General features: G+C 41.4%; 2 protein-coding genes across 3 annotated transcripts in view; one reads left to right on the forward strand and one right to left on the reverse strand.

Moving 5' to 3' along the window:
* Positions 1 to 1,520: 1,520 nt before the first annotated feature.
* LOC310805622 (protein ANKUB1-like) lies at positions 1,521 to 6,235 on the reverse strand (the record flags this gene model as incomplete). Its single annotated transcript, XM_083671388.1, has 6 exons — positions 1,521 to 1,703; positions 2,007 to 2,942; positions 3,213 to 3,327; positions 3,568 to 3,784; positions 5,623 to 5,766; positions 6,146 to 6,235. The coding sequence occupies 6 exons, from the start codon at positions 6,233 to 6,235 to the stop codon at positions 1,577 to 1,579; spliced, it is 1,629 nt and encodes a 542-aa protein (XP_083527514.1). The 3' UTR covers positions 1,521 to 1,576.
* Positions 6,236 to 9,561: 3,326 nt separating this feature from the next.
* Positions 9,562 to 15,127, forward strand: part of rnf13 (ring finger protein 13) — a 31,992-nt gene continuing 26,426 nt past the window's right edge. Inside the window, exons 1-3 of one of the 2 annotated variants that reach the window (XM_083671791.1) lie at positions 9,562 to 9,728; positions 12,753 to 12,943; positions 13,142 to 13,222. In XM_083671791.1, coding sequence (XP_083527917.1) covers positions 12,830 to 12,943; positions 13,142 to 13,222 — 195 coding nt within the window. In that variant the 5' untranslated portion in view covers positions 9,562 to 9,728; positions 12,753 to 12,829. Of the gene's footprint in view, positions 9,729 to 9,813; positions 9,912 to 12,752; positions 12,944 to 13,141; positions 13,223 to 15,127 lie in introns of those variants that run through there. The other variant, XM_083671792.1, reaches the window with a different exon arrangement.

The following is a 15,127-nucleotide window of genomic DNA, read 5'->3' on the forward strand; positions in this document are numbered from 1 at the left end:
AGTGGGTTGAAGACTTCACCATGAGTATATATATATGCTATTTAGCTGACGCTTTTATCCAAAGCGAGTGCATACATTTCAGTATATATGGTCCCAGCAGGAATCAAACCCATAACCTAAGCGTTGTTAGCGCCATGCTCTACCAACTGAGCCACAGAGCCTTTGGCTTGCAGACAGTCTTGGGGTCAGACTCTGCTTGAAGTGGCCAGTGACATGGTTTGATCCTGGGTCTCCCACATGTAAGACCAAAGCATTTATCATTTGGCCAAGAGAACCTGAGGGACAGGGGGCCTTCAGAGTAGTCAGAAAGCTTCTGAAGAACTGCAGCACTATGATACAGTTACTTCTATAGGCTTGCCTATGATAGATTTGAATAAGAGAGTCATGGTCCAATGAAGGAATATAATGAGATAATGGAGTACTGAGTCAAAGGTTACACTACAACATTTATTTCATTGTGAACTCTCTCAACTGACCTTTGTGCAGGCATTTGTTAGCTTGAAGTTAAATCATTGGAGCTTGTCATAATTCTGTACAGTAGGTGGCACACTTGCACCGTGTATGTGCACCCTCATCAATGCAGCGACCATGGGGCAGAGACCATGGGGCAGAGACTTATCCCATCATCTGTGATGGTGGATCAGCTGGATTTTCTTTGCCTTTTTACCCTCAGGCCTATCCACCTTCTTTGAATTCATTGTTTTTTTACATAAATGCATGCATTGTGGTATTTTGGTCAAAGGTTATCCCTTTTTTTATTTCTTTCAATTCACAAAAATGTTGTACCCAAATAGACTGCAGCAGCACAGCACCATGGGCCTTCGTCTTATTACATCAATAAGTGAGTATCTATGGACAAGGCTGGTGATAAGCTGAGTTAGGAAGTGGGTCTGCAATTTGACCCTTGTCAAACACATACAGTACAATCACCATCATGAAATTAATGTCTCAACAATACAGATACAGTATATACAATAATAACATATTTCTATTTGCAAGTGGCCACTAGAAATAGTCAGTCAATGAGGCTAATTATTTTTTGTTATAAAAAAATACCCTCTTGATTTAAACTTGTAAATGTAACAGGTAGGATTCAAAGAAAGTCTAATGCAGAAGATCCTAGCATCTACCATTAGACCAAGAGGACATCCTCTTGCATTATAGAAGATAGCATAGCCAACAATGCCAACACATCTGCTACTCAGAACACAGTGCAAATCATATCTGTTAACAGATTGTCAAATCCATTTAATATACACTAGCCATGCTTATCACTTGATAAGGCTATTTTCTCAAGGGATATATTGGTTCAAGGTTTGGCAATTTCTTTGGCAATAAATCTTACTTTGTGATTGATTGGAATCAAATATATTTGAAAAGATCCCTCCCTTTGACATATTTTCCTTGAAAGTCAGTTGTCTCTTAAGGTGAATACATATTTTTGGAAGAGGAAAGTAAAATACAGTGAAAAATGTATTAGAAGAAAATTCTAGAAGGAAAGATTGTTCATCGTCTCTGGTGTTTCAGGCATCGGCAGGTCCAAAGCCTCATCATGGTCACAGTGTATGACTTCTTCCTAGTTGGGGAACAGCTTTTGGTTAGGGTAGAACACCTCAGGATTGTACCCCATATTCTGGACATTCCTCCTGGCCAGGGTGCGAGCTATGTCCAGCTGCTGCAGCCATGGTCTCTCTGTGAAGGCACTATGAGAGAGATAATATAATGTAGACACAGTCATCAAATTCATGGACTGACAAAATATTTATACTGTCAATGGTGTGGGTAAATATGGAATTGTGTTTCCTAAAGAAGCTTCCTACGTCCTATGCCCTATGCCAGGACTGTTGAACCCAATGAAGCTGGCAACATTGTTTTACAAAAAATCCATGAAAGTGATAACAAAAGAGTATTGACACCCATTCTAAAAGACCTAATCTTTTTGACTGTCAGAGATTCCTCTAGTACGTCTGAGAACTGTATACATGCATGGTAGTGTATGAACTCACCTAGCCAGGGCAAGGCAGTATATGGCGTTTTCTCTGGGTGTACGGCCGCAGTGGCGAGAAAAGGAGTCCAGCGAGGTGGTGAGGATGTGGGAGAAGTTGGAGGAGGCAGAGATAAACAGAGGTCTAGGATTGGTGTCTCTGGAAATGGGCGGAAGTGGGACTCTGCTCCTCCACAGGTTACGGTTCTGATCCCTTCCTTCATCCAAGTGGTTATCCTCACTTCCCTTTCTTCCATGTCCCCTCTTGTTCTCTCTGATATCACTCATGTCCACAGGATGGAGCTTTGGCAGTTGCAATGATGTACCTTGGCATGGCAGGAAGGACGCTAGATGGGATACATAAGATGGGTGGTGGATGAAGGTCAGAGGTTGGGAGGCTTGGGATGCGATCCTCACACCTGTCTTGAGCTCCCCCCTTCTGGGCTTGGTGGACATCTTGGGGAGGGTGAAGCCATCCACCAGGACTATGTCACCCACCCTGGTTCTGAACTGAGCCCTGAGCCCATGGTGGTGTTGGGACGCTGCCCTCCTCTGACCCAGCCTGACCCAGCGCTTTACCTGGAGATATGTCCGCATCGGAACTGCCACACCAAGGAGGGACACCACCGAGCACAGCTTGGTGCCCAGGTGGCGCACACACTCCCTGTGGCCATGCCAGACTGCGATGCGTAGGAGGTCTCGACCTTTGTGGTCACTGCACATCAGAGTGAGAACACTGCTGCTGATGAAGAGCTTAAGGATGAGGAGCTGGCCACACTCGGCAGCGACGTGGGCGGGGCATTTGGCGACGTCGGGGTGGGCCGTTTGGTGGCACCACTCACGGTAGGGGTGGACCCCCACTGGCTCCTCAGCACACGCCCCCCTCTTCAGCAGCCAGCTGCTCAGATCCAGGTGGCCCAGAGAGGCAGCTATGTACAGTGCCACCCGCAGTTGAAACCTTGAATAGCACAGATTCCATTGGCTTCTTATAATACAAACAGTGATAGAAGTCATCTCTCAACCAAACCCAAAACGTTATTCAAAGTTTGAAAAATGTACTGATAAAACCAGATAGATAATGGGCATGGCTCCTTCTATGGAGGGTTGCATTAGGCTTAGGGAATTCCTTTGGGAAGTAAGTAGTAAAGTACATAGAGGAAAATAGGGCTGTGTTATACTGTTATACTGTTATAGGGGCACAAGTTGCATGGTATGGACATGTTCTGACCTCATCACTGGTTTTTCCTCTGATAGGTGGCGCTGGACGGTCAGTTTGTGTCCCAGGAAGCAGCCTCGGAGGAATGCCGCCCACCCATCCCAGGTGTCCAATCGAAGTGTTGCACCTAGGAGAGATCGAGGGGCTGATATAGGTCCAAATATATACCATTCTTTCCTCTAGCTGCCATTAACAAAGAATATAGCACATTTAAAGAAACTAAGCCAGTAGTTCAGTGCATAAAGTAAGATAAACTACCACAGTCATTAAACACAAACATAAAGTTCACTCATGCAGATTCAGTTATAAAGCACTTCAATGTGAAAATGCACACAGCAGAGGACTATAGACAGACAGCAGGCCTTACCCACTTCAACAGCATAGTCGTGGAGCCGGTTGCAGTCGTAGAGTTGCAGGCCACGGGGAGTGCTCAATCTGAAGGCACTGACGGGGAGGCCACATTGCTGGGACACCAGGGACTTCAGCCTTGCCACAGACGCACTCAGGAGAAACATGGTGCCCATGACGGACAGGGTTTCCCCTGTCACTGCATTGAACACACGCACTACAGGCTTCTGTTCCTTCTGAAGTAAAAGCAGTAAGATTCAGGTGGGGAATCAAGTGAGAGGCTTGAAAGTTAAAGTGGTGAGGTGAAGTTACCCGTTGCAGTGCATTCCCTCCATAGGGGTCCTAGGAGAAGGGTAAATGGACATATTCCTTACAGAGACAAGAGATAAGAGAGACTAAGGTCTTTTAATTATCGATATGTCAATTTATGATAGGTCTTTAGTCTGAAAAGTGGATAAACTGCTTAGTCTTAGCAAAGGTTGCTAAAACTGGGGGAATATTGTAACAGTAATATTGTAATATTGTAACGATACCTGAAGTAAGACAATGGCCACATTGTAGCTAAAACATGTATTTCATTGTGTTGTATTTGATTGAAAGGTGTGCTAAAAACCTTTCGTCATGCGGGGTTGGTAAATCAAAAACAAAAAACAGAAATGTGATTACCTCGTATTTTCACTGGACCAATTCTGGGGTATATAATTTAGATGTGTGTATATATATTATATATTAATTAAATACAATATAGAATTTCTACTTATTTTACGTAAGACTAGCCCACTGTTGAGGTTGAGCCTGAGGTAAAGGGCAGTTTCATGGGGATAGCTTTTATGACTGTAGTAAGGGTCTTTGGTACGACCATCGACAAGACAGGCTAAAAGTTCCATACAAAGACAAAGACCACATTCCAGCCCTATCACTGGGTAACCATACCCTAGTACAGGCATCAACTCTACTCAAGCAGAAAGTAAGAGAGTCAGACAGACAACTTAGCTATCAACTAAGCAACTTTTCAAAGTGACAAAACAGAAAATGAATTCCTTACAACAACTGTGTATATCCACACTAGTATGCTTTGTTACATAACATCCTAAATATTCATTAATCTAACCTTTATGACATTCACTTTCAAGAATAACCTCCACTGAGAACTTGTTAATTTTGTACCAAGAACATTAAAGGTTTCCTTAATTAGTTTTTCAGCCAACCAGCTAGTCTGCCACTCTTTTGGCATGAAGTTTGAGAGATGGGGCTGGGGAAATGACATTGTTTACAAACAAAGCAGTAAAACAATCTTCGATTTTGGGTTGAGATAAGTTTGTACTAAACAGTTGTACTAAATACTAACTCATAAGGCATTTATACAGACATATTCTTTGAGAATCAACAGGTATATCCACTCACCGAGCACTTATTAGGAACACTATACTAATACTGGGTAGGGCCTCCCTTTGCTCTCTAAACAGCCTCAATTATTTGTGGCATTTATTCCAACAGATGTTGGAAACATTCCTGTGAGATTCTGGTCCATGATGACATGATTGCATTCCACAATTCCTGCAGATTTTTCAGGTGCACTTTCAAGTAGTGAATCTCCCCTTCTACCACATCCCAAAGGTGTTCTATTGGATTCTGATCCTGTGACTGGGAAGGCCACTGAAGAACACTGAACTCATTGTAACCATGAAACCAGTTTGAGACGACTTTTGCTTTGTGACATGGTGCATTATCATGCTGGAAGTAGCCATTAGAAGATGGGTAAATTGTGGCCATAAAGGGATGCACATGGTCAGCAACAATACTCAAATAGGCTGTGGCATTCAAGTGATGATTGACTGGTATTAACAGGCCCAAAGTGTGCCAAGAAAACATTCCCCACACCATTACACCACCTCCATCATGAGAAGGTGTACAGGTGTTCCTAATAAAGTGTTCAGTGAGTGTAATTAATTGAAATGACAATTGAACAGCAGAACAAATCCCAAATTGTGTCTTTTAGGGCAGTTGACAGCTAAGACACTGATTGTAGAAATGACTGACACATGTGAAGACACAGCTAGACTAGCATGTCTACCTTTAGCAAGCATTGAATGTCACTGCCAGGGGTGATACCCACGTCAGTCAGGACCCAGCTGTCCTTCAGGGTGGCTCCAGCATAGCTCAGTTCTAGGAAGTGCTGTATCTGCTTGTCGTCTAACAGCTGCACATGGAAGTAATCCTGCAGGAGGGAGAGGATTGGAAACTAAGAAAGCCATAATGGCTCTTGTCCCAAGCAATCACAAATCACTGTCCAATTTAGACACAACTATAATGGAGAAATTGCCCCACACTGACAGAGCCATTATGGAAAGTGTTTTACTTATAAAGAGATAAAATGGAGGATACACCATACAGACTAAGGTGTAATGGAAAAAGTGATGAAACAGTATGCAAGTGTCCCGTAAACAGTGCCATAACAGAGATAATGTAATAACAATTACATTTAAATGCCAAGGACAATTCCTCAAACAGAGCAGATTTCCTTTGTCCAAATAAGTCAACGGTCAAATAAAGAAAAGAACTAAGAACGACAAGGGTCCCTTAGCCAGTTTTATTACCTTGACCATCTGTTTTATGGTCCCTACGGTCTGGTCAGAGGGAACGTCAAAGGGTTCACAGGATCCGTCGAAGGCGATTAAGACCCTCATGATGGGGTGCATCCGACCTCTCTTCCCTCTCCACTGCTCTGACTTCAGAGAGGACCGTGTATGGAGTGTTTGATAAAGCCATCTCTGGGAGGGCAGGGACAGGGAGACAGGGGGGCCTGGAGAGTCTGAGGAGAACCCTTGGTAGGAGAGAGGGGGGTGATGCACCATCCTAAGTGATGGGTGTGACTGATGGTGTGGTGTGTCACACTCGTGCACATACACACACACAAATATGTAGGGGAGAAAAACATGTGTACTGTACACACTTTATGTCTTTTTATAATAAATATATTGTTTTTACGTATAGTCTATACTTTCTCTACTTTCTCTAATCTCTCTCTCTCTGTGTTTCTCTCTCTCTCTCTCACACACACACACACACACATACATACACATACACACACACACACACACACACACACACACACACACACACACACACACACACACACACACACACACACACACACGTACATTGTTAAGTGTTTCTCTGTGCTGTTTGGATGTCTGATTCCATTTAGCCTTCACAGTGCATATAACAGTTGATGTATACAATTGCTAGCAATGTAAATGAAACTACAAAGGCAGGACAAATATGTTAATAATTTGCTCAGTGTCTTCTGAATTCTAATTTTTGTCTTATCTAGACATTATTCTTGGCTGTATGCTCACTTTTTCATTTGATAACATCAGCTTCTTAATACTCACATGTAGGGGTGGATTCATGTATTCATTTTTACATATTGACAATTGAATTGAGCCTTGTTGTTACCTGCTACATGGAGCCCATCATCTGATAGTGAGAACTCTCTTTTTATTTTGAAGCAGCAATGAGTTAAAAGAAACAACCTAATGGGATTTCATGGTGGGAGGGACTGGCTGCCTGGCTGCTCTATTTCGGGTCATCTGGATGAGTTGTATTGTGTTGGGTTCCTATGGTAACATAGCCAGCAAACAAAACAATGATTAGAGATGAGATTTTTACTAAGTGGCAGTTCACAAGATTCAAGTATGAACCTGAGAGTGCTGGGAAGACACACAAAAGAAAGTCTGCTGTTTATAACAGGGCTCCAGTCTGAGATTGCTCTCTTGCTGATAGAACAGTGTGTCATTGCTGCAAAGTTGACTTAAAAACTCAGTCAAATAGGCTAAGTGAAAGAGACTTGCAGTAAAATCCAAAGAATGAAATCCAAACCAAAAGTTCTATTTTCAGTAAAGTGATGTTTGTCTTTGTGCTAATATCCTGTTATTAAAATCTATGATAGTGTGCTGCCTAACAAAACCATTAATTGCCAGCCAAAAGAATATTAAAACCACCACAATTCTCTGATGGACTTTTACAGTTGTGTTGTAAAGTTTTACAGAGGACTTTGCTAATTTGCATGTGACCTTTTAAAGCCTCTATCTGTTTCCAAGTGAATGTGTTCAACCTTTGGGCTTTCCATGGACACATTTCTCAGAACATTTACACCTACATAGATATGGTGCCTCCCTTGTGAGGTAGGACTCAGGAGCAGAGAGGAGACCAGAGAGGGAATGCAGTAGAAAGGCAAGGCCACTTTACTCATAATAATCCACAGGGTAGACAGGAAAGAACTTATAATGAAAAATAATAAAAGACTAGGTCTCAACCTAGGAAACTAGGACACTAGAGAATCTACTAGGATAAGACTTGGAGAACCACTAGAGAACTAGACCTCTAACAAGTGTCAAGCTCCGACACTGGGCTACAGAAAACACACAACTCAAATAGGAAGGTCCTTAAGAAACAAAAGGATGCACCTGTGTGCCAAAGAGTTCATGAAGTGGTCTCTGTCCAGGTGGAATCATGACATGCCTACTTTTGAGATGAAATATGCACCAAATTGCCACTTAGCCTCGCACAGCCTACAAAGTGTATTGTTTTATTGTTCTATTTTGTAAATTTGTTATTGCTATTTTGTTAATATTTTGCTTTTTTGTAATTTCTTTGTTAATATTTGCTTATATATTGTTTTTGTATATTGTTTTTTTTATGTCCCATGCACCAACCTCACCAAGTCAATTTCCTGTATGTGCAAATAAAATAATTCTGATTCTGATTCTGATTCTGAATTCTGATTCTGATTCAAATAGTCACGATACAGCATTGTATGCTAAAACAAAGATATTTAGATGTCTTTCATTTGGTTGGAATACTGCCTTTCAGTTGAAGGGCAAACATAATCGAATGGGGTAATAACTCCAGTCAGCTGATGCCAACCTCCTTGTCCCCATCACCAGGACTAAACACCGGACCTGGGGGAATCGGGCTTTCTTCTCTGCAGCCCCCACTCTTTGGAACACTCTCCAAAACCACATCAAAGAATCCAGCGCACTCTCCTCCTTCAAATGCTTCCTCAAAACCCATCTTTTTAAACTTGCTTTTAAACTATTTTTATTATTGTTTTTACTTTTACCTGTTTTGCTTTTGTTTTACTTTTTATTTAATGGAATGTAGTGTCTTTGAGTACTGAGAAAAGCGCTATACAAAATAAATGAATAATTGTAATAATAATAATAATAATAATAATTATAATTATAATTATTATTATTATTATTATTATTATTATTATTATTATTATTATTATTATAAATCAACACTAGATGATTTTGAATTGAATTAAATGTTCTGAAAAACTGGCCCCAGGACCTGGTACACAGCATTGCTCCTAGTTTTTCAACAAATCTTTATAGTGCACAGTAGTTTGAACCCATGACCTATCTGAAAGAAGGAAATGTCACTGAGGTTACAGGGGGTACCATAATCACAGGAATATGTGTCAACAAACTTGAATAAGTAATAGAGTCTTTCTTGAATTTGAGACTTTTTTTGTACGAGAGAAAACACTTATGGTCTGAGAGTCAATTGAAAATCCACTATAAACTCTTTTGGGATTCCTTAAACTCGCTGTAGAGGGCGCAGGAGATTATGCAAATTGTACACTGTTTTGTTCGGTATGGCAGGATTCTGTACTATACATTATTAATAGATCTGTATCCTTACGTAATCTTATTTTCTTTCCAGCCTCACCATCAAATTAAAACTTCCAACTGTTAGATACCTAACTGGTAACCATTGCATGTTACATTGCATCACAGTTATGCCCTAATATGTAAACATCTGATATGTGCACTGAGTTCGTTTGTTACTGTAAATGGTCGTTTGTAAATGCATCACGTGGATATGTTTACCTCAGGAATCACTTCCGCAAGTGACTGACTGATTGATTGCTATTTTCACCAATCAGCGACAACGAATCGCCCGGAGGCGTATGCAGATAGAGGAAGTTCTGCGCTCACATGAAGGAGCTAGCAAAGGGATTATTGTTGACATTCTGTCGAATTGACCTGTCTAGCTAACGGAATGATGTTCTTGCGTATTATTGCGATTACATACATATACAGTAAATAATTGGTATGTCCACATTGGTTGCATATTTTTCATACCAGAAAAAAATCGACTGATTTAAAGGTAAGGATCCACGATGATCGTATCCCTACCTAGGCTAGCTACCGTAGCTAGCTCACTCGCTACTAGCATAGTAGTAGCTCAGTCAGAGATTGCTAGCTACTGAATTACGCTCTGTTGGAGCTCATGTCATCTTGCCATCATCAAGCTTGCGAGTTGAAAGTCTGGCCTAACGGTGTCCTAAAGGTAGTTTGTTTTATCAGACATATATATAAGACAATAGATTATAGATGAGCAAGTTTGCAACTCCACATTTTTGTAATGTATGATGATTTTGGTTTTCATAAAACCAGATTTTACATTTTTTTGTCGTTCTTTGCTGCAAAGCTAATATTGGTATGGTAGGGGGTAATATATATATATATATATAGCTATTAGTGAAGTTAGTCCTGCTAGATAGCTTTGTAGCTGAATAATAGGTTGTCATCTAAATACATTAATAGTAAAAGTCCCAGTGCGACAAAATCTGTGGACATTCATTGACATGTGAAACAGCATTCACATGTCACTTTGACAGCATCCTCTGTCGTACTCAATCGCATGATGAAATGTCACAACAAAAAGTCCTCGAGTTTGTGAAATGATCTCTGTTCTATTATTTCCTCTTTTCTCTATCCTATGTGTCATTTCCGTGATAGTCGCAGTAGTACCACCTCTAAACATGACACTGATCTGTCTGGCTGAGCATTTAGATCATGGGTGTTAAGGATACATATATTTTTGGAGACATTTCTGTGGAAATGGTTAAGATCACAAATTAAAGTTGCCTTGGTGATGCTGATGCAATATATGCTATTTCATCTCTGTCTGCAACTTGCAACAAGATAAGAATGACATCTCTATACACAGTGCATGCGTACAATCCTTCCCACTATGATTTAAAATAGCATATAATTGACTCCCTCCAACAAACCACTGAGTTAAACTCCATGGGCTATGGTGCATAGCTGCTCTACAGGCTGCTGCAATACTAGGGCATCCAGGATCTAGCCCGAGAGATGACTCAGTTATGTAACTAGCTCTCATCTGAGCAGATGCAAGACTAGTCTTGAGTGGTGGGGGAGTGCAGATTTTAGGACCACTGCTTTTCCATTGACACTCACTTAGCACAGATGTGAAGCAGCAATGGCGAACAGTAGCCTTTTGAGCTTTTACAGGCTAATGGTGGATGGTCCAGGCATGAGGCTGGCTAGGCTATATTCTACTGAATACTGGCTGATAGTATGTGGTCCTTATATTGAAGGAGATGGGACTGCCTGGGTTCAATATAAATATGACCTTGACGTGGTTCTATTCTAGCATATAGCCCCTTCCCTCTGCTTATACTACCCCTTTAGTGTTCAGACATGTCTTTGACAAAATTGACATATCCAGGCCTGTTTGAGTAAATATGTATGAGCTCCAGGAAAAGATAAGGTATACTTTATTATCCCCAGAGGGATATTCATCAGTCATCTGACAAACCTGACAATACAGGTTTGAAGACAATAATGGAGAATAACAGATAACTACTAGGCCTAATTTTAGGATTAACTGATAATTTAGCCTAGATGGCAAGCATGTGTGTTGTGTTAGGCATAGGTTAGTTCATGTGATTTATGCCCTTTGCCCCAATGTTAAGGAGTATTTTTATTGGGTTTTTAAGACAGTGTGAAAGTAGATTGGGTGACAGAGAGGAGAGGAGAGACAGGGCACAGACTGCTGGACCCGGGTAGAGAACCCGGGACCTTCAAGGGTGGTTGTACTGTACATGTGCGTAATTGCCAGGTGCATTAATGCTGAACCACGTCACCAGCATGCAAATTAGCTATTTGCTTTCCGCTTGTTATAAGGATGGGTTAGCTGATGTTGTGTAAAACCACTGTTATGGAATACTTCAGTGAACACATGGACAAAGCCTATTTAGTTTCTATTGATGGATTGATTGAGTTTTAACCCTATTAGGTGTACTAGGCTACAAAATGGTCTATTTAACATGATTGCACTGGCTCCATGGATAGGGCGGAGATACTGGAAAGTAGCCTAGGTCCAGCTAACAAATAGGTTTTCCTATTATTTTTGTTTGGGGAATAAGGCTCTCGTTCACTGAGGTATTCCATAACAGATAGGGAAATGTGTAGGTTTATGTGTAGGCTAGTAGTATTGAGCCGAGGTTATTTTGATAATGCTTTTTGAATCCTTTTAATATTAGGCGTATAAGTTCACTGTGACATACATTAAATAGTTAGAGGCTTTTTGTTCATGTGTAAGATTCCTCTAGGCTACTTGTCAACACATAGGACAACCTTGGCACAATTAGCGTACTCTCTATATTAAAAAGGACCGTGAGTTTTTCCTCACCATGTGACCTGACCCAGACAAACTCCCCTAGTAAGACTATAGCCTATAACTAGTAAGGCCATGAGTTTTCCCTCAGGACCTCAAAACGTAAGAACTTTCTCTGCCCCTCACACGCTCTGACTTCAATCCCCTGCCTGCTTGGGCCAGTGAAGCACAAGAAAGCCGTGCACTAAAGTGAATGTGTGTGTAAAGGCAGCGGAGCATGAAGCAGTTTGACAGGGTTCATGATGGCTAAATGTGTGCTGTGGAACTCGGCACTAATGAAACGACTTGTAAAAGGCCAAACCTCATCTCCCTCTCTCTTCCCCTGACATTGCCATTGACATTGACACCCTTCGATTAGTACCACATTCACTGCCTGCCGAGTCGATCGAGGAAACCACGTTGAGGAGAGAAAACGTTGCTTTGATTACTCTATTCTCTCTCTCTCTCCGTCTCCGTTGTCATCTCTGGCCTTTCCAAAATGGTGACGAGGTTAAGCCTGTTAGTCTGAGCATCTTTGGTTTGCTAGAATAGATTTTTGACATTTGCTAAATCTCTGCTTTGTTTCAGCGCAGTGCAAGGTCTCACAGGCCACCAGTAGTGACACATAACTACATCACTGTTTCCCCTGAAACTTCCCACTGTGTCCCCACTGTGGCAGCAGGTGTACAGAGACAACTCTGATTGTATGTGTGTGTGTTGCAGGTGTGAGAGCCACAGGCACTGTGGGTCTATCTGCGCAGGACAGGTGTGTGTCATTGACTGGCACAGCGGAATGCAAGATGCTGCTCTCCCTGGGGATGTTGATGCTGTCCGCCACACAGATCTACACCATCTTCACCGTGCAGCTCTTCGCCTTCCTCAACCTGCTGCCAGTTGAAGCCGACATCTCAGCCGTAAGTCACACACACACAAATGCGCCTGACAGACAGACCAACAGAAAGACAGACCTCTCTCCCATGAGGCGCTATGCCGTGTGCATTTTCAGGCCTAGTTGTAGATCACTAGCCTAGTTTGTTTGGCTGAGTGAACTGTAAGATATTAACTAATAATCATAGTTAATTAATGAGTCATTCATGTGTTTATCGTTTCAGTTTGCATTTGACAACAGAACAGGGAACTTTGATGACCTGCCTGCACGGTTTGGCTACCGGCTGCCCAGCGAGGGACTGAAGGTGGGTACAACGGGTCAAAGTTCATATAATGTATACTGACTAATCCAATACCAAAGGGTTAACAAGCTGTCAAACCCCTGCAGATCATTACAAAGAGTATGTATGTCTGGACTGTTTACATTACAATCACTCTTTCACTGTTATTGATGTGAGTTAAAGAATAACCCTCCTTAAAACATAAAGATATGCAGGGAAGACAATTGCGCGAACTGTGATATCTCGAAAAGGAAGTTTCAAATGAATTATGTACTAAATATGCACTATGTTTACATTCTTTATGTACACATATACATATGTTTGTGTTTTATGTGAACATACAGTGCTGCTTGAAAGTATGTGAACCCCTTCTGCAATTATAGATTTTTTTAGTTTTTACCATGAAATCTTTATTTAATCAGAACCAGTCTTATATTATATACAACAGGTTTATATTTACCAATTCTATATGTTGGTTTAGAGGAAATCATGCGTGTAGTAGAAAAACTAAATTATCCCCAAGAGGCACAAGAAAAATAATAAATCAGGTAAAAGCCAACCCAAACATAACATCTAGAGATTTGCAGACCTCCCTTGCTGCATCTCAGGTAACTGCGCGCTTCAACAATAAGAAGAACACTGAATCGAAATGGCATTCATGGGAGGGTTGCTAGGAAGAAGCCTCTGCTGTCAAAAAAGAACCAAACTGCCCTTCTTAACTTTGCCAGAGACCACCTAGACAAGCCTAAAGGTTTCTGGAAGTCTGTTCTCTGGACAAATGAGTCCAAAATTGACCTTTTTGGTCATAATCAAAACCACTATGTTTGGTGAAAACCCAACACTGCCTACCACCAAAAGAACCATATCCCAACAGTCAAGTATGGTGGTGGGAATGTCAAGATCTGGGGCTGCTTTTCCTTCTCTGGACCTGGACGATTCCACATCATGAAGGGAACCATGAATTCTAAGGTATACCAGGAGATTCTTGAACAGAATGACAAGCCATCAGTCAAGGAGCTAAAGCTGGGCTGAAAATGGGTCTTCCAACAAGACAACGACCCAAAGCATTCAAGCAAATCTACCAAAGAGAGAGAGGAAAAAGAAGATTTGTGTTTTGGTTTGGCCAAGTCAAAGTTCTGACCTAAATCCAATCGAGATGCTGTGGCAGGACCTGAAGCGGGCAGTTCATGCCAGACACCCCTCAAACCTCAGTCAATTGAGACTGATTAGTGGCTATACGAGACATTTACTCCAAGTTATCACTGTTAATGGAGGTGCCACAAGCTATTGACTGAAGAGGTTCACATATTTTTGCACACATGAAATCTGAGTTTTTGTTAAATAAACAATGAAAATATATCATATTTTTTTGTGTGTGTCGTTTATTTGGAATGTCTTTATTAGGAATTGGGGTTTTGATAAAGATTTTATATGTTCATTTTAATATTTTATACAAAAATAATGACCAACCCTGTCGGGTTCAAACTTTCAAGCAGGTGTGTGTGTGTGTGTGTGTGTGTGTGTGTGTGTGTGTGTGTGTGTGTGTGTGTGTGTGTGTGTGTGTGTGTGTGTGTGTGTGTGTGTGTGTGTGTGTGTGTGTGTGTGTGTGTGTGTGTGTGTGTGTGTGTGTGTGTGTGTGTGTGTGTGTGTGTATATATATATATGATGTATGTATGTGTCACTGTAGATCCAATGATTACAGTGGAGAGCTCTGTGCACTGTTCACTTCAGTATGGCTCTCTGATGAGGTCACATGTTGTGAGGTGCCCACTGGCACTCATTGTTGACCCACACAGCTGGCAACGGGGGATGATTCATGTCTGTGCTTGTAAGCCAGCCATTGTTGTTTCAAAAGCTTGTTGTTCCCTGCAGGCTTGTGGTTCTCTAGCCTTCAGTGAAGCGTTTGTTTTAGGGGGGGATTTTAGTTTT

This window comes from Argentina silus, assembly GCF_951799395.1.
Source record: "Argentina silus genome assembly, chromosome: 6".
NCBI lineage: Eukaryota > Metazoa > Chordata > Actinopteri > Argentiniformes > Argentinidae > Argentina > Argentina silus.